General features: G+C 39.5%; 1 protein-coding gene across 1 annotated transcript in view; it reads left to right on the plus strand.

Annotated features, from left to right (window-relative positions):
* BABAM2 (BRISC and BRCA1 A complex member 2) overlaps nucleotides 1–23,834 on the plus strand; it is a 172,793-nt gene that overhangs the window by 15,667 nt on the left and 133,292 nt on the right. Inside the window, exons 3-4 of the mRNA XM_084261848.1 lie at nucleotides 6,724–6,800; nucleotides 18,714–18,808. Of these exons, the coding sequence (XP_084117974.1) occupies nucleotides 6,724–6,800; nucleotides 18,714–18,808 (172 nt within the window). The remainder of the gene's footprint in view (nucleotides 1–6,723; nucleotides 6,801–18,713; nucleotides 18,809–23,834) is intronic.

The following is a 23,834-nucleotide window of genomic DNA, read 5'->3' on the forward strand; positions in this document are numbered from 1 at the left end:
GAGTTTAACGAGGTGTTTTTCTTAGCAAAAGCACAGTGAGAGCTTTGGGTAGAGAGAGTTTTGAGTTTGCTGCCTCTTACTAGTAACAAGGGATTTACCTGTCTTTCCCTCTGAATTACATTTGACTCTTGCAGACAAAACCTTCGGCCTCTATACCTCTGACTGAATCGTGTCTTGTCATTACTAAAATTGCCATTTTCTTCTTTAGCCTCTTGCATTATGAAAGGAACTTGACCTCCTTTTTTTTTTCCCCTAATAGTATTTTTGTATGCCATATATAGGAGCAGTTAGATATGCTGGGTATCTTAGAGCTGGGAAAAGGTTGGGAATACAGCCAGGGGTAAGATCAGAACTTCCTTTGTGGTGTTGCTTTTTTATCCTATTTTTGTGTGTGTTGCTTTTTAGCAGTGTTTGCCATCAGGGTATCTTTAGTGCTGTGTGAAGCCGCCTTGGCTTTTACATTGGCAGCCTGGTGAACAAAAAAAGTTGTCTGTTGTCCCAAAGTACTGATCCTTAAGAACAGCAAATATATCAGCCTAAGCATCACGAGATTCAAGCAGCTTTTGCATCTTTGGAAATTCAGCTGAGAGAGTTTCAATATTAATTTACTGAAATTATACTGGCTAAAATTCTTAGTCTAATTTTTCTTTGCTATTGTACAGTAAAATTCACTGATGATTTTGCTTCAGGTAGTAAAGGTGGTAAAGCTTCTGTATGATCTAAGAAGGAAGAACGAATGAACACACTGCAAACTTTTTTTAATCAAGAAATGTGATAGTCATCAAATAAATCTCACGTTAATATTGAGGCATGCACCTTTACTATCAATTAAAGAAGAAAAAATGAAAAGGAGTTCATATATTTTTTCAGTAGAGCTATTGTACTCCTGCTGGCATTTCTGGATATTTGCTATCAATTTATGTGTTTCTAAGCAGTAGGTTTTAGAAGTGGTATAGAAAGAGAGCCCCAGACTGGAATTTTGCAATATAAAGAGGTGGGGTTGGGGGAGATGGTGTTGGTTTGGGGTTTTTTAAAAATTGCTTGGATAGTAAAAACACTCATCTCCAGATGCTAATGATTAAAGTGGTAAGCACTTGGGCCCTTGCAGCTAGCAGAGAACTAATTTTTGGATATGACTTTATCAGGGAGCCCAAATAATTTAAAACTGCTTGTATTGGGAATGCTTTCAACCAGTAGTTGTAGAAAACTAGTTGATAGGAAGACTGTGTTGAAATCTAGGACTACCACACACACACCTTACCATCATCACAACTTCAGTCCTGTGAAATATCGAAGTGGCTCAGAAGGAAAGGGAATAGTTTTATGAGTTTTTATTTAGCTTAAAACAGAATACCTTGGTATAAGAGAAAACCTTGGTGTTAAGCTTGACTAGAACTGCCTTTCTAGAGGCATTCAGAATACTCTGGGAAGAAGGATTAATTCTGCAGAAAAATACCTTCTACTATACCTATCATGATGCCTGACTCCCAGCAGCAAAACTGAATGAATTTCTTGATATTTTTTTTCTTTTCTGTTCCTTTGTTCTCTTAGAAGAACTGTCTCTGGTAAAGATCTCTGAATGCTTTTAACTAAGCATCTGGTGCTGACAGTGAGTTTTTCTTTGAATAGGAACTGGTTTAGTTTGTGTGTTGTATTTACTCCGAGAGAAACCTTTTCCCAACAGGTCGCAACCGACAGTCCCAACTGCAAGATGCATCAAACACTCAACAAAGGAATGTTCTATGTGTTTCTTACTTGAAATATGTATTTTATAAGGGTGTAATGTATGTCAACTCAAGTTTAAACTTGTATTTGCTCAAGCAACTTAGTTAAAATCTGCTGTGAAAGAGATTTTGTCTTCAGCTATGTTTTTTTGTATCCTTGATTCCATCTACCAGATTGCAGCTGTAGGTCTCAGCAGAGCTCCTTTGAATAGGGCAGCATGATTTCAAGTGATACATTCAAGGATATTCCTTTGTCCCAGAAACTTGTCAAGCTGATGATTCTTTGATAGTTTAGTAGGGAAACCATTGTGGGAGCTCTTGTGGTATTGGCTGAATCACCTTATGAAGACTAATTCATATCCCTGCTCCGAGCATCAGAGCATTAATTCTTGCTTCCATGGCTTTCCTGTGTAAAATATTGGCTATTTAGATGAAGATATGCAAACCAGTGTAATATTTTTCCATGAGTAAAGAGGAAGATAGCACATCTATTCATCATGAGTTGTAGTCAGCTTCTGAAATTAATTTTCAGCACCAGATATACTGTTCTATATGTCAATTCCCTGTGAAGATAGGGCAGCCAGTAATCTTGGAAGGACCTTGTTGTAAGTTGTTACTTTTCATTGTGACTTTTGTGGGGACCACATTAAGTAAAAGTATCAGAAAATGTCGAATCTTACTTTTTTGCAGTGGATAGAGGCTTTTGGAATTGGGCTTGTTTGGAATTATGAGACGTTCCCATGTCTTAAAGAAGTTCAAACAGGAGAAGGTGTCTGTACTCAAGCCATGATCTGTGGCTTTTTGTTGAAATAAGGTCACACATAGTCTGCTAAATGTACCAAAATTTTGATTTGCCTTAGGAGTTTTGTTCTTTTCCTGTTTATACTAGAAAGTAACTGTCTGCTTTCAAATGGACGTATGTAAGATTTTTTTGCTTCGTTGCTCAGCCTATTGTAGTTATTGAGGTCTCTTGCACAGCCTAGCCAGAGTAATTTGGAGGGGAAAAAAAAAACACCTGTGAATACTGTCACTTTCCATCACTTCTACACCAGTAAAATTAAAAATGTCTCTAGTGGAGTATAATAATCTTGGAAAAATACTTAGTGTTGCTTTTAGGGACATTTACTATTAAATCAGGCTTTTATTTTAATGTTAAAGAATATTGTACTTTCCCTAAGTATTTCCAAATGGCCCATTGTGCTAAAAGAAAAGTTTGTAGGGTATTTGCAGGATCAGAAATTCTTGTCTGTAGAAAAGCTAACAGTGTTATTTTGATGGTATTTGAGAAATGTGCCTCAGACTGTGACCTGTGATACTTTGAATGAAACTTCCATTAAACATTAACTGATGTTACAGAGATATTTTGGAACTTGCAAAGGATTTTTTTTCCTGTGTGTTGCTCCTTTTTGTGTGCTTCCTAGAATTGGTCTTATATCTGATGTAAGCCTTAGAAATGACTTGAAAGTAGATAATAATACTCTTAGACCCATAGCTGTTAAATTCATCCACAGTCATTAAAACACCCTAACAATGGGCACATCTGTTTCGCTGTTGTCACTTACTAAAAAAGCCCACATCTTTGAAAAAAATTGTATTTTCTTGTTACTGGTGCACTGGAGAGCCAGTTGCTTGTATTGGCAAACAGAACCAGCTTTACTCCCAGTGAGCGTGGTGATGCTTACTGTTCTTGTTTAGCCCTACCTAGATCATAGAATCATAGAATCACAGGGGTTGGAAGGGACCTCGTGAGATCATGGGGTCCAACCCCCCTGCCAAAGCAGCTCCCTAGCACAGGTCGCACAGGGAGGTGTCCAGAAGGGTCTTGAATATCTCCAGTGAAGGAGACTCCACCACCCCCCTGGGCAGCCTGTCCCAGGGCTCTGTCACCCTCACTGTGAAAAAGTTCTTCCGCATGTTGGTGCGGAACTTCCTGTGCTCCAACTTGCAGCCATTGCCCCTTGTCCTGTCCCCACAGACCACTGAAAAGGGGCTGGCTGATTCCCCCTGCATCCCATACTTAAGATAATTATAAACTTTGATTAGGTCCCCCGTTAGTCTTCTCTTCTCAAGGCTGAACAGTCCCAACTTACTCAGCCTTTCCTCATAGGGGAGATGCTCCAGGCCCTTAATCATACAGTTCAGAAAGAACCAGTATAGGCCATTAAGCCAAAACACCTTTCAGCTCTGGTCCTGTCATGTGGCATGCTGCATTCCCTTTCATGTTGAAGTAGTGCTCTACCAGAAGAAACCACGGTCAGTGCGTTCTTCTTGAGCGAAGCAAGATGTGAACTACTCCTTCTCTGAAACTTGCTTCCCAGTCTGCCCTGCACGCGTCTGGTGGTGGTTGTATCTGAGTGACGTTTCTGTAGGTCGTTTCACATGGTGCTCTCACGAGACACAGCAGAATCCTTTCTAAAGTGAAGACAGGACACGTGTTGCTTCCCTTTTATTTGCAAGAACAGTTATCTAATTTCTGTGATGATACTGGAAACACGCAGTGTGTTCTCATTGAATCAGTGTAGGCTGTTAATTGCAGCTCTGTTAAGCTTCTAGGTGCACACAAGTGGTTTTCTCATGTTTTCTGGTATTTTTGTGGGAACTTCATTTAAGTTAATTGTTGTATAGATCTGTGGCTGGTTCCTTTTGATAAAGCTACGTGTGGGCACAGATTTGATTAAATAGAAAATGTAGCTCACTGAATAAAAACAATCTGAAGCTAGCACGTGTGGTTTCCTTAACTTTCAGTGGTGAAAAGAGATTGTAGAGCCAGCATCTGAGAGAAATAGTGGTGTAAAGCACTTTGAGTGTTAATGAGAATTAACATTACCCCATTTGCCCTGATGCCTCTCTTGCAGAAAGAGTGAGTGAGCTGCAGGAGTTACCATGTTGCCTAATTCTGATAATGCAGGATCAGAATTTTTGTGTGTTCTGGCCAGCCCATCTTGTTTGCTTGCAGCTGTGTGTGTGACCCAATCAATGTCTCCTGTTTCATTATATTGTCAGTGGTTTGTATTGCAGCTCTACTAGTGATCTGATACATGAGCTTAGAGAAGTTGTTTCACCTTCATCTACCATCTTTTCCCTGTTTGTTTTGACTGAGTTGGCCAGTCTTCAGCTTGGAGCTTTAAGTGACGTGCAACCAGTGTAGCGCTTGTGCTGGGGCCATAAACAATTCTGAATGATACTGGGCTAGCAAGAAGACTTCTGGGTTGTCAGGATTCTTAGATGTGGAAAGTAGTGAATTGCTAAGGGTTTCCACTATTTTGTTACTGGGTTACATGCCAGGTGGTGAGGTTAATGTGCCAGAGGGACAGGATGCCAGCCAGTGGGACCTGGACAGGCTGGAGAAGTGGGCCCAGGTGAACCTCATGAGGTTCAACATAGCCAAGTGCAGCCAGTCCTGCACCTGGGTTGGGACAGTACCTGTTATCCATACTGGTTAGGAGATGATGTGCTGGAAAGCAGCCCTGAGGAAAGGACTTGGGGGTACTTGTGGATGAAAATCTGGACATGAGCCACCACTGTGCATCTGCAGCCCAGAAGGCCAACCACATCCTGGGCTGCATCAAAGGAAGTGTGGCCAGCAGATTGAGAGAGGTGATTCTGTCCCTCTACTCTGCTCTGGTGAGACCTCACCTGGAGTTCTGTGTCCAGCTTTGGAGCCCTCAACACAAGAAGGACATGGACCTGTTGGAGTGTGTCCCAAAGAGGGCTACAAAAATGATCAAAGGGCTGGAACACCTATTCTACAAAGACAGGCTGGAAGAGTTGAGCTTGTTCAGCTTGGAGAAGAGAAAGCTCTGGGCGGGACCTTATAGCAGTCTTCCAGTACCTGAAAGGTGCCTGTAAGAAAGCTGGGGAGGAGCTGTTCACAAGGGCATGTAGCAGTAGGATGGGGGGTAATGATTTTAAACTAGGAAAGGGTAGATTTAGGTTGGATGTATTGAAGAATTTTTTCCTAATGAGGGTGGTAGGTCACTAGAACAGGTTGCCCAGAGAGGCAGCAGAGACCCCATCCCTGGAGATTTTCAGGCTTGATGGGGCTCTGAGCAACCTGATCTAGTAAAGATATCCCTGTTTACTGCAGGGGGTTGGCCAGGATGACCTTTAAAGGTCCCTTCCAACTAACACATTCTGTGATTCTGTGCCCACCAGCAGCCTATACTGGTGAGAGGCCCAGGGACCATTTCTGATAGCGAAACAATTTGTGCTGCTGTTTCTCCTTTTGCAGCTGAGATTTTTTTTGGTTCCTTCTTATGCAGAATTTTTGGTACAAGACTTAAAAGGTGGGGAAAAAAGTTAGTCCTCTCTGGCCTAGACACTAAACAGTTTTTCACTGACTTTTGTGTTCAAAAAATGCTCGCTCAGCACTGTGAGACCAAGCTGCTGATGCAGTGTTCCAGGTAAACAGGAAATATGAAATGGTCACAGATCATGAACTTACATGCTCAGTTGTCATAGCCTCAAATACCTGATTCTGAAACTTAGTCACCTGGAGGCTTACTGTGAGACTTTTCCACAAGGTAAAAATTAAAGGTTAAAATAGGTAAAAATGACTGAATGTTGATGTATTAAAATCTTAAAAAAATCCCAGGTATCTTCATGGGATAGATTAGGAGCATCTAACCATGTTACTGTGACATAGGTTGTCACCTGCAAAATTGTATATGAAGTAGGTAATTGGATGGCTTTGACTAATTTGTATTTTTCTAATAACACTCTGCATCTGGGGCATTTCATGTGTTTATTTCCTGTGTTAAAATGGGAAGGAAGATCACAGATCCTAAAGCTTCTCCTGCTGTTGTGAGAACTACTGGTCTGAAGAGAACGGGCATCCCATCTTTCCCACCTCTTCTTCTTTCCCGGAATCATAAGGAGGGACATTTCTAGTATTCACAACACCTTTACTGTGTCAGTCATTTGTACCCTGTAGAATAATGTTAGCATCTGCTACAGTCTGTGACTGCTTAGCACATTCTTCTCTTATCTTCATTTTTAGCTGCACATCCTTGACCCCTGGACCTAGCTGTGATCGGTTTAAGCTACATATCCCTTATGCTGGAGAAACACTCAAATGTAAGTTAACTATTGCTATTGCATCTTGGCCTTTCTTTTAGCTATAGTGTTTTGTATCACATTGAAGTTTTTCAGTGTGTCTGAATTTTGAGATGTTTGTTGTTTCTTTTCTTAAAGCTTCAGCTGAAAGAATGTGCAACTCTAATGGAATCTAATTTTTAAGATAAGTTTCAAATTTGCAGTATCAAGGAAGGCTGTAAAACCAGTCCTGAAAGCCAAAATTCACAAATCCCCCCAAATATTTCTAATGAAATGTTGTGATTTAAGACAATCTCATGGCCATTTTTAGATTGTATGTGCTTTGTATTGTTTCTTTTTTCATTTTTAGGAAGAATTCTTTATTAATCAAATAAAAGAAGTCTGTTACTAAGTATCTCAAAATACTAAATGGTATAATTCACCACATTAGAAAAATGTGACTTAGCTTTTTCCCTTTTAGTGGTAAAATCCTCCGTATCTTTGGAAGATCTGTATATAGCTGGCTCATTTGTCCACTCTTAAATTAGTCCGTGTTTTATTTCAAAGGACTAGGATAAAATTTGGGTTTGTATGTATTTAGACAGTAAGAAATAGTTTTTTAAATGTTTGAGTTACTGATAATTATGCGTGGAAAATGTTAAAGTTGGTAAATTTTTTTATCTCTAACAACTGAAATATTAGAGTGGATGAAGAATTTCAGATAAAATTCAAAGCTTGGTAATTATATGTTTAGGGCAGCACTGGTGAAATCACATCTGTGTCCAGTTCAGGTCTCCATAGTACCAGAAAGGCATGGACATTCTGGAATGAGTCCAGCAAAAGACCACAAAGATGATTGAGGAGCATCTGTTGTGCAGGGAGAGGACAAGAGATCTGGGGCTTCTCAAGAAGAGAAGGCTCAGTGCAAATCTTATCATTGTATATAAATACCTGAGGGGGAGTATGAAGAAGATGGAGCCAGGCTCTTCTCAGTGGTGATAACTGAAGGAAAATGGTCACAAATTGAAATACAGAAAAATCCACTGAAGTGTAATAAAGGAACATTTTTACAAGGATAGTCAAACAGTGGAACTGGTTGCACTCAGAGCTTGTGTAGCTTGCATGTCTCCATCCTCCAAGATACTCAAAACCCAACTGGGCATGATGCTTATAAGTCTGCTCTTGTAGACCCTTTTTTGAGCTGAGGGATTGGGCTAGGCAGTCTGCAGAGATGCTGCCCAACCTCAGCTGTCCTCCAAGTCTGTGAAAACGTGTTGTCTGGAGGACCAATTACTTGGTATGAACAGAAATGTTAAGCACTTAAACCACTTACTGCTTTAGTAATATCCAGTTACACTGCATCATACACATGCCATATTTCTCTAAAACATCTTAATAATATTGTTGTATTCCTTTTGTAGTACTTTTTCTTGTCATTATGTAGTGCATTGGAATCTCTTCTCCTTTAAGAACAGAAATCAACACAGTTAAACTTCTTATCATTAAAAGTACTTTAAAGCATCCAGTTGGCCCTTCTTTTAGGGAAAGTTGTCTTTCCCAGAAGCTGGTCTGGAAGTTTACTTGTGTTTGAGAGAGCTAGGCCCATGTATCAGTCTACTGCTGACTATTTTATCTGTTCTAAAAGTATGAAGTCCTGGTTTGGGAGGTTTACTAATCTCTCTCTTCCATAGATAAAAGTGTAATATTAATTCCTAGCTAGGAATTATTTTAAGGAAAAATTATATGCGTGTGCATTTAATTAGAATTTTCAATAGTAAGTAAATTTCAATATTGAGGAACTGATGTTTCTTCTTCCCCAGGTTTTATATTTTGAATATCACATAAGCAATTAAACAGAGCAATTACAGTGCTACTGTTCTGCACCACTGCAAAACCTGAAACATATTTTTTTTTTAGAAAAAATACACTTGGTATGTATTTTAACATGACCAACTGAAAGTGCTGTAAACAAGTGTGTGTTTTCCGGAGGTACCTAATAATAGTAGTGAATTCAAGTAATAATAATCCTCCACACTTCATCATTCCAGGTTGGAAAATGCTGTGCATCATTCTGTCTCGCAGCATGTGGAATAAATAATGAAGCAAGCTGTTTGAAGAAAGCTTCAGTAGTTTTGTCTTTAGCACTGCAGCGATGGCAGGAGAAGATGGCCATGGGGTGCAGCTGGAGATTTTCAGATACCTTGTTGTAGGCTGTTGCTAGATATGTTATCTTTGAAGGGCAGAATATTTCTGCAAAGGAAAGTTGCGAAATCTGCCAGAATGAAAAGATTGGCTGAAAATGTTCAGGATCTCCAGTGTATGGTCTTCGTTATGTGGTGCCAAACGCAGGCTGAAGTGTGTAGTTCCTTTGTGGTTTGTGTTACATCCTCTTTGCAACAGATCAAATCTTTGCATACCATCAATCATAACCGCTGCCACTGCACAAATACCCTAGTATGAATCCGAATGCGTTGAAAACTGTTGGTATTGTACTTTAGAGAAGTATAACTGCATAGTCACAGTCCTATTTTCCAAAAGACCAGGAAGTTCACTGGGTTTTGCAAAAGGGGAAAGGGTACTTGCAGGCAATGCAGTGGCTGGGTACCTGTACTGTAAAATAATTGTTTTGTTAGCTTCGGTAAGATCAAACATCCTGTGAGTTAAGAGTGGCTTATTGGCGATGTAATGTTTTTTTTTCAGATGTCATGTTCACCTTTTGTGTGTATTCTGAGCTGCTGGAACGTTATACTGAACAGCTCCTTAGCTGCAGCCAGGAGCCGTGGAGACAGCCACAGTTGTATACTGCAGAAAATATTATGTTGGTGTTGGAGAGAAAATACTTTGTCATACTGATTGTCTTCCATCACACTTCAGAAAGTTTTAAATGGTGCCTTCAGAGAGGTGCTCTATTGTTTCCCATACAGAAGGAAATAAAGTAAAATTTTGTGTGTTTCATGGTCAGAATGGTTGAAAAACTTGAGCCTAGTCTTGCTAGGCTGTCAATTAAAATCTGAAACAGCCTCATTGTTCACCCAGTGCTCAGTGCTAAAACACCAGAGTTTTCTTTATATTTGAATTTTTCAAAGCTCTTAATGGGAGTTTTAACTCCAAGGAGATTGTATGTAATACCCTGTAGGAGGTTAAATCCATGATCCATGGACAAAACTTGGGATAAATGCTTTGCTTAGCTGTCTCTTATTGCTGTCTGGATAGCCATATCCGCTGTGTAAAGTTTCTTATCCCTTCTGGGAGAAGTATTTGTGTATTTTAGGTGAAGTGTTTTGTGACTCTTGCAGACATATTGGTCTTTCTTGCTAAAGCACCAAGGCAGATGTCATAGTAGAGATTATCAGGATAAGCAGTCATATGCTGCAGTAGTCTTTATTTACATTGTTCAATAATTAAAACACACTATTAGGAATCCATGCCTAGGTTGTTGTAATTTTGTTCCAGCAAAACCTGTAATGTCTTGGGTTTGGTTTTCCATTTTTACTCAAGCTTTCACTGCTGCTTACTACTCAGAGGGCCTGACTTTATTTATTTATTTTCCCCTGTGCTCTTCACATTTTCTTTTTCAGGCTCTGATGCCTCCCTCCCTCTCTGTCCTTGAGTGCTGTCATCTGGAATTTCACAGTGATTAAACAATGTTGCCCTTGCAATGCTACTGTTCTCTGTGGCCTCTTGAACTCTTGTATTTTCATTTTCTGTCTGATTTTCACTGTTTTTATGTGAGTGGATTACAGCCTGGGTTCTCCTGCTGCCACCACTTTGTTTTCCTTGATCCCGAATAACCTTTATTTTTGGTCTAGTTTGAAGCTTAGAGTTTTTTTTTCCTTCTGATTTCTGTTTCTTACTTTCTTAATCAGTTCTAAGCCTTAGAGGGGGGACGTGTAGTGGTTCAGCGCCAACCAGTTGCCGAGCCCCACACGCTGCGCACTCACTCCTGCAGGAGAAACAGGCAGAGCCTCTGTGGGTTGGGATAAGGACAGTTTACTGACAAAAGCACGGTGAAAGGGGAGCAATAACAGCCCACAGAAATCACTCACACCCAGTGATAACAGTACTTTACCAAAAGAGTACTGACTGAGGACCCAATACCCCAGCTGCACTCAGACTGCCCTGGCAGCACCCAGGTGCCCCCCTCCCCAACCAGCCACTTTTATGGGGGTGTGATGTCAGGTGGTGTGGAAACAGCCTGGGCTAACTCAGCTCACCTGTGCTGGCTGCTTGGGGAAGTTAACTCTGACCTAGCTAGAACTGGGACAGGACATCACAGTTTTGCTGCATAAGAATATGTTGCCCATTATATACTGTACAAAATTTCATCTGCTTTTATCCTTCTGAGGGATGTCTTTCAGTAAGTTAATCTAGTCTTCCTTGTGGCTTTCTACTTTAAGGAAGTAGTTAAGAGACAAAGAAAATTACCTCCTTGTTGACTTTTTAAAAGCTGCTTTGCAAATTTGTTTGCTAAACACTTGCTTATTGTGCCAATATGCAGTTGTAAAAATAAATTTGCGATTTACTGTGAGATTTAAGAGTCTCAAAACTAGGTTGATGCAATGCATCTGTCAGTCTTCTGTGCATCATTAGAGGTTATTTTCCACCGGTTGTGGTTTTGTTGAGACTCTGATGGGAAGTGTTCTTTGGTTGCTGTAATTTAGATTATACTTGGCTGATGCCATTACCTGTATAGTAAATGTCTTTTTGCTGGGTCATACAAAGTACCAAAGATTTTTCAGGGCAGTATGTTTTCTGAAGTTTTGCTGAGTCTTGCTTTAAATGGCAGGAGTAATGAATCTTCTTCCTTCAGTAACCTATTTGTTACCTAATGAATGTGCCTAGAGTGGAAAAGTTGAGAGAGAGTCAGATCTATTTATTATATTTATTTCTTCTTAGAACAGAACTTTACAACAATATTTTCCACTTTTAAATAATCACTTTCCTCTCACTTTGGTTGTGGGTTTTTTCTACACTTTTCCTTTCGTTTGTGATGACTCAGGGCACGTTTCTGGCAGCTATGATACAAGGCTTTTCAGGGAAATCAGGGCCCTTTGGGTCAGCAGCTGGAAAACGCCAAGCGAGATACCCTAGGGAACCTCTGACAGAATTAGACACATAAAGTTAAGGCAAGAGGATCAAGTCCTACTTTTCCAATGAAAGAAAAAAAGATATAGGAAGGGTTTGCTGGATGGGTATTTGGTTCTTGGGCAAAGGGTAGGAGATGTATATTTTCTTTAGCCTCAACTGATAAGTGCTGCTGCAAGTCCACATTTGTATGTAGATACTTCTAAGACCAATTCTTACGATGCAAAAATACATTTAAGACTTATACCTGCAAGAACTTGTATCATTTACGTGCTCAAGGGAGGTTCAGAATGTAGGAATTTGTTTAGGGAGGTGGCAGATTTGTGTTTTTTGACTACAATTTGTGTGGCTATTAGAAGAGTTAGGTTAGAATGCTGAATAGATGAACTGTATCATTCTACTTACTTTTTTTATATTCAAGAAGAGACACTTCTTTATTGTCGCAAAACTCATCCTGCATACGGGATTGGTCACTTGCATCAACACTGTTCCCTGTTTTCTGTAAAAGTATTTCATGATCAAGTTGTATTTGGATTTTTTCTTTTTTAAAAAGCCATACGGATTGATCTTCATAAGATGAATTCCATTCAGATAGATTTTACTCCAGGTTGCCGTGGACACACATGTTTATTCTGCATAATTTAGTGCTGACTTACAAATTCTTGCAGTCAGAAAAAGCTGAAGGATATAAATATTCTTTGAAAAGTAGAATTTAGGAAGTTAACAGGTGTGTTGCTTCCTAATTTCCTCACCCTTACATAATCAGGGATATTAATCCTGTGGCACTCTTCGTACATCTTTCTAAACTACCAAGTTTACAGTATGGTTAAAAATGAAAGAAAAATATGCCAACAATTAAATTGTAAGTAGAGGAAAAGCTATATAGGACTGCACAGTGGAAAGCAAATGTGAGAATTTAAAGAATTTCTCAGTTTCAGGGTTACACCTACCTTGTAGCCACTCCTTACTGCTTTGTTAGACTTGCTTATGCATCTTGATAGATAAGAACAGTGTGTGCATGTGTTAAATGAAATGACAGAATTAAGTATTAATATTTCAATCTTTTTGTCTATTGAGAGCATGTTAACTTCCTTTGAAATCCTGTATAGCAAATGTTTTGGGTGTGCGTGGCAAAGTTTCAGTAGCCGGGGGGCACAGCTGCTGCTGTGAGAAGCTGCTGGAAGCTTGCACTAGGTCCCACAGAGCCAATACCAGCTGGCTCCAAGATGGGACCACCACTGTCAGGCAGGGTGATTGCACATCTTGGGTAAAATATTTAAGAAAGGGGGGAGCGGGAACCAAACACTGGCAGCAGCTTTTGCAGCCAGAGTGAGGAGTGGGGAAACTTTGCAGACACCTAGGTCAATGAAGGAGAGAGGAGGAGATGCTGTAGGCACTGGAGCTGAGAGTTCTCTACAGCCAGTTGTGAAGATGATGGTGAGGCAGGCTGTCCCTCTGCAGCCCATGGAGGATGATGAGGAGCAGAGATTGTACTTGCAGCCCATGGAGAACCCCACACCAGGGCAGGTGGATGTACCTGAAGGAGGACCCTGTAAGAAGCCTGTGCTGGAGCAGGCTTGTGACGGGGCTGTGGCCTCATGGAGAGAGGAGCCCACACTGGAACAGGTTTGCTGGCAGGACTTGTGACTCTATGGGGGACCCACACTGGAGCAGCCTGGCCCTGAAGTTCTGCACCCTGTGGAAAGGACCCACACTGGAGACATTTGTGAAGAACTGGGAAAGACTCATAATGGAGAATTTTGTGGAAGACTGTCTCCTGTGGGAGGGACCTCATGCTGGAGCAGAGGAAGAGTGTGAGAAGTCCTCCCCATGAGTAGGAAGGAGCAGCAAGGACCATGTGTGATGACCTGACAGCAACTCCCATTCCCCATCCCCCTGTGACATGTTGAGGGAGGAGGTAGAGAATTAAGGAGTGAAATTGAGCCCAGGAAGAAAGGAGGAGTTGCAGAAGGTGTTTAAAGATTTGGGTTTATTTCTCATTACTGAACTGATTTGATTGGTAATAAATAAGATTATTTTTTCCCTAGTTGAGTCTGTTTTGCTTCTTGGTGCATAATCACTCACTATCCTTGCCTTGACCCATGAACCTTTTGTTATATTTTGTCTCCCCTGTGCAGCTGAGGAAGGCAGTGATAGAGGAGCTTTGGTGGGCACCTGGCCTCCAGCCGGGGTCAACCCACCACAGGAAAATATTTCAAAATTTAATGATATTTGCCTGAGGAGAGAAAAAGAAGAAAAAGTAATCTTTTTAGATAATGAAGAACAAAAGCTGTGTAATAAATCCTTATTCTTCTAAATTTATCATTGCATAGATTTAACTTTATTGAATAATTTAAAATTCAGTAGTAGTATTTAATTGGAAATTAAATTTCACTGATGTAACTATTGGCTAGTACATCTACAGACATGAGATAAATGTGGTCTGAGTGTGAAGGTTTTCCTTATGTTGGTCTTACACCGGAATGGTCATGGTCAATAGCACTGTAAAACACCACAACATTTTCCTTCTGTCAAGGGAATAAGGACAAACAGGATTGAAACACACGAGAAACTACATACTTGAGTGCTGGAGATGCAAGGAAAAGGTTATTTGTTTCATGTAGGCAAGAAGGGGAGGGAATGCAGGTCTATATTGATTTCTTTTTTTGTGGTTTTGATTTCAAAGTTAAAACATTAACCATTCTCGTGCTCTTAAGCACAATAATATTGCAAATGGCTTTGGTTGAAAATTGTATGTTTTTACCCCAGCACTATTATATCTAAAGAGGGGTAAGTCCCAGGTAATATCATGCAAGTATTAAATAAAGCAGTTGTTTAAAAAAAAAAAGTGTATTTCCACTAGGTCAAGACAAAGTGGTAGTTGGTGATTTGAAACATTTAGCACTTTGTATTTTGTAAGCTCACTGCAGAGACTACTGTTAATATTGGAGAACTAAAAGAGACGCTGTTGCGTTGGCCCTTGTGATTGTCTAAATACCTTTTATTTGACTGTAAAGAAGCCCTTTCATTTATGCATCATAGCCCTGCCAAGCAAACTGGCGAAGGCAGTTTGAAGTTCTCTGCTTTGTGATATCCAGCAAGACCAAAACTCAGATTGATTCTCATGATTTTTAGTCTGACTTGTAATGATGTATTTTTGTTGAGTATCTATAACTTATGAAAATAGCTCATGCTCATGTTTTTGAATAGGGCAAACTCATTCCTAAGCTTTCTAGAGTCAAAGCTGTTACTTTTTCCATCCTAGTGTGGTCAATTAAGTGAGGCATAAGAGAAACTGTATGGAAGGAGGGAGAATGGAGCAGAAAAGTCAGAGGCCAGGGCTCATATCCGTGAACATCTAGTATGGTTGAAAAAAAGGTTCTTTTTTCTTTCCTCTTGGCAACTAGATGGGTATAATTTGGATACATGGCAGTGGTGAGACTTGGTGGAATAAGATTTGGCTGAGGGAGTGGGTTTTTTCCCTTTAAAAATACATGAAAAAGTTGTCCTGAGGTCAGATCTTCAGTTCAATAGTAAGATGCTGTGTTTAACTGATGGACTGAAAAATGGTGGTGGTGGCGGAAGTGCTGCTCTTTTCTGACTGCTTACGTTGAAGTGGAAACACCATCTGGTCCTGAACTTTTTTGTCTTTAGGGTCACCCTGCCTGTGTGAGGTTTGATTGTAGCAGCATAAATTAGGGTTTACATTTAGATAAAAACCTGTGGTTCTGTAGGAAAGAGTGTGTTAATGATTCGTTAAATTACATGTTTCTGGTTTAGTTAGAAAATAAGGACAACAGCATGATTTGTTAGGTTCCATGGGGTTATAAAATGCTTTGAGTATGGTCTCAACACTAGTATTGTGTGATTGTATGATTAACAGGCACTAAAATAATAGTTTTATTTATTTTGAAGCCTAGAGAACCCTTCAGCCATACTGCATAGCCTTTGTGGAAATGACTGTACTATGGGAAAAGTACTCTTGGAATTCACATTGGCTTTAATGCTGATTATTTGGTCTCAGAATGACTTTTCAGAGACTTGGGAGTTTGGATTTGAGGCATGTTTACCCCAGGCAAGTGGAAGCAGTTCCAGAAATTATAAGTAATAGAAACAGAAAAATCAAATATCACAATGTTACTTTTTACTCTGGATTCTCTGCTTTGTATTGAATAATTCTATGATAACAGTAGGTTGTGGAAACTTTTAAAAGCAAAATATCTGCGTAGTTGGTCACTCATTATGGTCAAGATGTGAGACGCCATGAACACTTGATGGAACAAGGGGTGTGATAGAGGGTGGTAAAGAACTGTGAGTGTGTAAAAGAGGTGATAGGTGGTCGGGCCAGCTGCAGACATGACATGCCTGAGCTTGGTGTGGCCATACGTTGCACCTAAGTGGTTGAAGAGGGTTCCATCCCCAGCTGTTGGCTCTCTCCCACCGCAGGGAATCACTGCATGGGATATGCAGTTGACCTGATGGCCAAACTGTAAAAGTTTACCACCTATCATATTAAAGAAAGGGTGCCAATTTTGATTTACTGTCATACTTGAACACTGCATATGGTGATGACCTGGGAGCTGCTGTGGCTTATTTTCAATTTATGTTGCTGTAGAACTGAAAACATTGAGGGGAAAAAAAAGAGTTTGTATGTGCTTGAACCTTCACATTGCACCTACTGCCACAGCTTTCCTGCAGTTCACTTGTTAATGTGGAGCTTGTGGAAGTTAATAGAGTTTATTGGCGCTCTTGCTACAGCATCTTGGGGGCCACCTCGATGTAAGCTTGTGTAATAGTTTTTCACTAATCAAATATGGGGTATAACATAAAAGTAGGCAGTTACTTTGAGCCACCTTTTATTCTAAGCAGCCTTTTGTAGTGTCTTTATAGTTGGTGTGCAGCTCCTAGTGATCTGAATTGTAGCCATGAACTGTTTCCTCAACTCCTTAAAGCAGGAATGCAGAGAATGAAAATGATGCCATTACCAACTGCAGTATAAAAAGCATGTGTCAAATGAGCTGCTCAGCGTCACCTAACAACATGGCAAAACCACAGATACAGTTCTTCCCTTCAGAGTAGCACTGAGCTACCTGAGTCACAGCCCAAGCTTTTTCACCGTGCTCTGCTCTGAGTTATTTGTAACGCTTCTCTTTACCTAGGAAGCAAAGCTCAGTCAAAGAGTTCATTAAGGTGCTGTCTTCTTCAACATGTAACCTCAAGGGTTGCCTGCTCTGACCATAGAAATTGGAGAGGTTGTTACAAGGGGCCATACGTGATTTTAATGAAGAAAAGGGTTGATTTATGTTGTCATATGAAGTATCTAGTCTAGCAAATATCAACGTCTCTGAATTTAGTCTCGTAATAATTTTCTCTTAATATACGTCCATTTGCTGTTGCAATTTCTTACAGTTTCTGTTAGGATTGTTACCTGTTCTTATTTTAAATTAAATAAATGGTCAATTTTATGTTGATTATGGTGGTTATTTTAACTGGTGGACCTCTTTTCTGCACCCCATACTCACATGTACCACTGAAATTGTGAAAGGAAGGTAGGAACGAAGAAAGGAGAAATCCACACTATGCTCTACTGTGTCCCATGATCAGTGACTTCATGATTTGGAGTGATACTATAAAGTATACCTACCTCAGATTGGCTGTTGTCTTCTTGGTCATGAGCCCTCACCCTATGCAAATTAATCTTTACAGCATCCTTGCTTCCAGCTAAAGCCAAGATATTAGCAATTAAACTGTATTGTTGAATGTCTTGAGATAGTGACATCCCTGACCCAGTGACGTGGCTTTGTAGTATTTGTTCAGCTAATGCTTTTCTCCAGTTCTGCACTCATAATTTAAATGAAATAATTGGTTTAACTTTCTCTGAGTGGATTTGTCTGTAAGGCTTACTACACTGGTTTTACTTTGCTGTGTAGATTTTAAACAGAGGGAAACATACAGTAGATACTGACTTTTAATGCCTGCTACCTCACAAATGCTTTCTGCAAAAGCTCAGAGCTGTCCTTTCGTATCCTCTTAGTAAAGAGGAAGGAGTGGCTGGAAGGTAGGGAAGTAATGCTACTTCTTGGTTTCTTGAGTTGTGGGTGTGGTTTTAAAAGCTGACATGCAGATGACCACCTTTTGTCAAAACTCTATGAACCCTGAAATATGTTTACTAGTGAAATCATACAACCCAAATTTCTTTGACACAACAGTAATTAAATGTCTGTCTTGTGACACTGGTGAGATGAGAACTCACTGCCAAGCTGTGATGAAGTTGTGTACTTCTAGCTAATTTTAGTCTCTGGGTTTAAATGCGTAATACTGCACTTCTCTTGGCCAGAATTCGGATAGTTGGAATGGTTCCTGTTGAACTGCATATTCTTCCTTCGAAGAGTTGCAGGTGGCAAGAAGAGGGTGTAAGTGCTACTAAGCTTTATGATGCTCCAGTATTTTGAAAATCCTGACCTTAGTAGCTTGCATTTGACTTTGACATACTAAATGCAGAAACCAGCCATCTAAATGTGGTACTTCTTAAAAAACAGGATGACTTTTCTTACTTGGTGTTTTGAGGCAACCTCAATAGTGTTTGAATTGCCATTTGAGATGCGAAGCAATAATGTATTTCATGTTTCATTGCTTGCAGAGGAGGAAGAAGCTGTGCCTCAGGAACTTGACTTCATCCCCCAAAACATCTGATGCTTGTATTGCATACAATTAAAAAAAAGAAAAAGTATGGGTATATACATGAAATGTATTTAATGTAGCTATGAAGTTTTCTATTAAAAATGTGTACCATATGTACAACATTGTATTTATTTATTTATAAGCACATACATACAAAGGCAAAAAATGTTTTCATTTGTTACTTTTCAGGGGATATAATTTTCAATGCTCACTATCCTGACCTGCCACCAGATTTTATATTTGGAGAAGATGCTGAATTTTTGCCAGATCCTTCTGCCTTGCATGTAAGTACTCCACATTTTGAGAACCTTACACTGTGCGAAGAGACTTGGCTTTTACATTATACTATCAGCAATAGGAATTTGCTAACAATGCAGAATAAAGAAAAAAGCCCCTTTTATCTCACTGTTATGTGAGTATAAACACTTTGCCTTCTAATGTGATTTAAAGTTGAATCCATAAACGCAGGCTGGGCTCTTTTTTAAAAAAAATCAAGACAAGATGACATTTACAATAACTTCAGAGTATCTTTAAAAAGATATCTATTTAATACCTGACCATCTTAAAAGATCTGTCTTAGCAAAAAGGATTTCTCAATTGCATCTTGAAAAAGCATTTAGTTCCACAAAAAGTAGCATAATGTTGTTTAGTGATGTGGATTTTTGTTTTCCCATGAGGAAGAATAAAACCAGGTTGTATGTTGTTGAAAACACCATGTCAAAGACAGGTGCCTCCTCGTTTGTGGTAGTTTGACTTTAAAGACAAAGAAACACCCTTTTAAAAGGTGGGTGGGTCAAAAATTAGCTAAATGAGAAAATATATTTAAGCAGTCATATTACTATGGAAGAAGAAACACCACAACCTGGAAACAGGCATTTTGTTCACTATTCAAAATAAGCCTGAAGTAGTAGAGCCTTGTTTGAAGAAGCTAACAATGGTTTTACATTTTAAATATTCTCCCTCTCAGGAGTTACTAGTAGCTACTAAAGCCATATGAAGATACTTTGAAACCCAGAGTGTTTTTCACTCTCCCCCTGTCTTTGGGCTCCATTCTGCTGCCTTTGCAGACCTCCAGCCTTGTTTCTGGGTTGATAGTATCATTTGCAATAGGGTTGGGGCATTTTTTTTTCCAATAAGTGTCCAGTGCCAGCGGTTACGGTGCAGAGCTTAGTGGCTGAGCTGCAAAGGTATGGCTTTGCCAGAGAGCTCCACTGTAATTTCTGCTCAGTCACAGTAGGTCATGATCTACTTTTTAATTATTTGGTTTTTTGTTTTTAATTTTCAGCTTTTACTAGAAAATTGACCCACAAAGTTACTGAGACTTTAAATATATTTTATTTTATAAGCTACCTGTATAAGGGTATGTATAAGGGAATCACTGGCTTAAGCAGGCACCTGGGAAACATTTTTTAATCTAATTTCTGATGTAGGGCCTTGCTAGGAGAGAGGCTTTTTGTATAGTCCTCTCTGCCAGCCTCTCTTGTGCTTTATTAGCACATCACCAGTGCAGCTGAGTGATTTCATGAGGTGTGGGAGGTCCCAAAAGTGAGAGGCTGTCTATACTGTTCAGTTTTTGGACCCAGGTATCACAGGGGCAGAACATGAAGCAATGGTCGCAGAGTTGAATGTGTCCTTCATGTGTGATGTGACAGATGTGTGGGCTTTTTGGTTTTAGCTTTGCTTCATATGAAGTTACATTGAAAAACTATATAGACTTAAAATAAATTGTTGTAGTAATTATTTTTAGCATACCTAATGATTTTTAAAAGGTGGATGTTGTTTTTCTTTGCTTCCTCTGATCACAAACTACTCTGGGGGGAGGCATGGTGCTGCTGAAGAGCTATTTTGTTAGGCTTGTTTATTGAAAAGGTTTTACTTTATATGACAATTCTAGAATTATTTTTGTACTCTTATTTGCCAGTCTCCTATTTTCCGCTTTTTTAGTTTTTTTATTTCACAACCTCCGGAGAAGTATTCACATCAGCAACCACTTTCTGCAGCTGATCTTAAAGGAATAGGAGTAAGCACTTTTTAATGGGCTGGAAAGCTGCAATTATTAACAAATAGCAAATGAGATATTAAATAATGTGGGGCATCTTTTAGAAATGCTGTTCAGAGGGATGTGATAATGGTGCCGTATTTCTCATGTGAAGTCACTAGCACTAGTGGTCCACAGGCAAAACCTACAAGGATAGAAATGTCCTTAGTTTTCTTTCTTTTTTTCCCCTTATATTGTTCATTAATTATACTCCTGTTGGGATCATTGCTTTTCGTCTGCCTAAGCACAGAACAAATTTCCCGTTCTCTTTGTTGGAAGGCAGCTTGAAGAGCCATTTGCTCCTTGATGCATAATGAGATATTAACCAGCCTATTTTAAAATTAATTAGAAACAAACAACAACAAAAAAAGAAATTTGCAAGCCAGTAGCTTTCCGTTGGTCATGATGCCTTGCTGTAGTATTTGCTATGTAAATGTAACCTTTCTTGATAAGGGCCCTGGTCATTCTCCTGCGGTCCATCCCGATGTTATCAGAGCGTGTTATCTCCACCTTACAGCTGTGGTCTGTGTGGTGTGTTTTTGTATTTGCCTTCTAATGTTCAACATGATTTGCAGAGGGTTTTTTCGGAATGCTACATTAATAATAACTTGCTTATTGTGCTAGGTATTGGAATAACTCCCTTTTTTCCACGGTCTCAAAGCTGTTTAATGAAGATAATTTTAATTGAATTCTAAGATATTAGCTGAATATTTTAATGTGTTAACATATCTTTCTACCAACTGCAAGTAAAAATAGATTAACACATTGAGCATAATTTATTGCTCTTAATCTTGAGCAATCTTCAGACACTTTTGATGCAACAGTTCTTGGCAATCAAAACGAATCTACCATTCACAAAAGCATGTAGATGCTATTAAATGAGGAGCACAGTCTGAGGAGGTAATATGTGCTACCAGATCCACGGGAATTCTGACATTGAGCCTTCCTGTGCTGCTCTCATCTGCCTGAGTGTCTTGTTTTCCAAGAAGAAGTCATCACATGCTGTTACATGGCTCGAGTCAGGCATTATGCTTAGCTTGAAATGAGAACCAGGTACTCCAGATTCCTCCAGCTCGTGCGGCTGTAATAGAGGCTGTCAGCAGAGCTCCCTCAAGACGTTTGAATGGCTGTGCTGCAGATCCCTTCAGTCACTCCTTCAGTTTCCATGGCCTTGGGCAGACCTTCAAGTCAGGTTTTCATCAAAGCGCGGTAACAGGTGTTTAGTTAAGCATCTGTTAGTCAGACAGCTACAACTAGATTCCAGAAATACTGCATTTTAAAATAACTAGATGCTGTAGTTGCAGACTTCATGCTATCCTTTTTTCCCAGAGAATTCCTAAATGATTGGGCCTGTGTTTAAGCAGTGGGGTGATAACGTTGAGCATTCTTATTAGAAGCAGAGCTCATCAACTAACTGCTTTGTTAAACTGGTATTGCAGTTGAAAAATCAAGTCAAAAAAGCTTGTTGAAACTTAGTTTTGCTTTTAGGTCTTGTGCAGATATTAAAGTCACTTTGGTTTGACATGCAGGTTCACTCTCAAGTTCAGTCCTACAAAATATCTGCTTCATTACGTGCCTTATGAGAAGAAGTTACCCTGTGGGTTGTAGGGTTTGCTTGTGTGTATTCTGATCTTCTACGGTGATGTGGAGATTGAGTAACTTAACAGAGGGGCAACTGTTCCTTTTGGTTTTGGCTTCTCATACAATTTTAATTACAGTCAGAGGGCTAAATTCTTCAGGATGGTGATGCTATTCATACTTGAAGCATTATTAGAAATGAACATACTTATTTTTTATTTTCATCTTAAATGTCCTCACCTATCATATGCATTTGATAGTTGTGTGTATAGTATGCATAAATAAATTCAGCTTCTCGGAATGTAAATAGAAAAGTTCTTCCCTGCTCTAGTGTTTATTCATTTTGGATGACAAGTATTAGAAATGTATTTTAAAAACAACCTATGATTCACTCCATTCTGATTAAAAATTCACTTGGCACAAAACAAGATTAGTGATTGTGTACGGATGAGATTAATTTGGAGCTCATTACAATGACGCCAGTTAGAGTAACAAGAATTGTTTGTTATGTTAGCCTAGCTGATTGTTAATGTGAGCCAGGTAATGACTGAAGTGCTTATGCAAAATGTTAACCCCATTTTTACAATGATTCTTGAAGTGTTATTCTGTTTGGCAAAGAGCAGACAACAGCAGTTTATGCAAGCTAACTGTCAGGTTAAAGGTTTGGGGTTTTTAGCATCCTACAGCTACTCTCCCCAGAATTGCTCTGCCCACCCCTTGCTATCGGAAAGGCTCTGTTAGCCATAGTGGGGATGGAGGCATCTGTAGTGGGGAAGAGATCCTTTAAGTATCTCTCTTTTCTGTAATGGTTCTTCATTTACCATCAGGTGCATGAGACAGCTGTTTAATAGCATCAGTTGTTCTCATGCTCACAGTAGCTACAAAAACCCAAGTACCCCTTATATGAGCTAATCCCATTTGAACTATTTTGTTTTTAAAAGTCTGGTTGTTGCATTGTCAGCAAAAATGCAGGTGGTATGTGTTGTCGTATGAAAGCCCCTACATAAGGGCAATGAGCACAATGGTTTCCAGAATATGACGAGAATTTGGGTTGTCTTTTGTCTGGAGAATGTGGGTAAATTCAAACTACTTTAGCGTTACTATTGCTTCTGCTTGCTCTCTTTAGGATGGCAGCAGAAGATTCCAATCTTGGATGCCTAACCTACCACGCTTGTACTGAAAGCCTTAAATTACTTTGGTTTCAGTTGAACTTGGGGAGTTTAAGTGAAACAGAATACAGGATTGGATCCAGCATTTTATTAAACCTTTTTTTCCTTGTTTTGAACTTCTTTATATTTTTTGTATTCACTTCTCAGTCATATATTGACATAATGTGTCAGGATATTTTGATTATTTATAATCCAGTGCCACTTACAGTTTAATTTCCAAAATGATTGTGAATTCTGAAAATTGTTTATTCCTACCCTTCTGTATTGATCCTGCCTACTTGTGTACATGGGGGATGTATGTATGTATGCGTATGTATCCACCTTTATCTATAGTTAGTTTCTTTGTATGCATATGGTCACTGAGGCCTTGCAGAGGTTTGTCTGGTGCAGATAAGCAGTGGTGACAGTCGTGTTATATACTATCAAAAGACAAACTTAATTCAGGAACCTCCCCAGCAGGAGGACATTTTGGCTGGTATTGTTGGCATTTATGATATACGTTCTTGTCCATGTTTTCAAACCATA

Source organism: Gallinula chloropus (assembly GCF_964237585.1).
Source record: "Gallinula chloropus genome assembly, chromosome: 3".
Lineage (NCBI taxonomy): Eukaryota > Metazoa > Chordata > Aves > Gruiformes > Rallidae > Gallinula > Gallinula chloropus.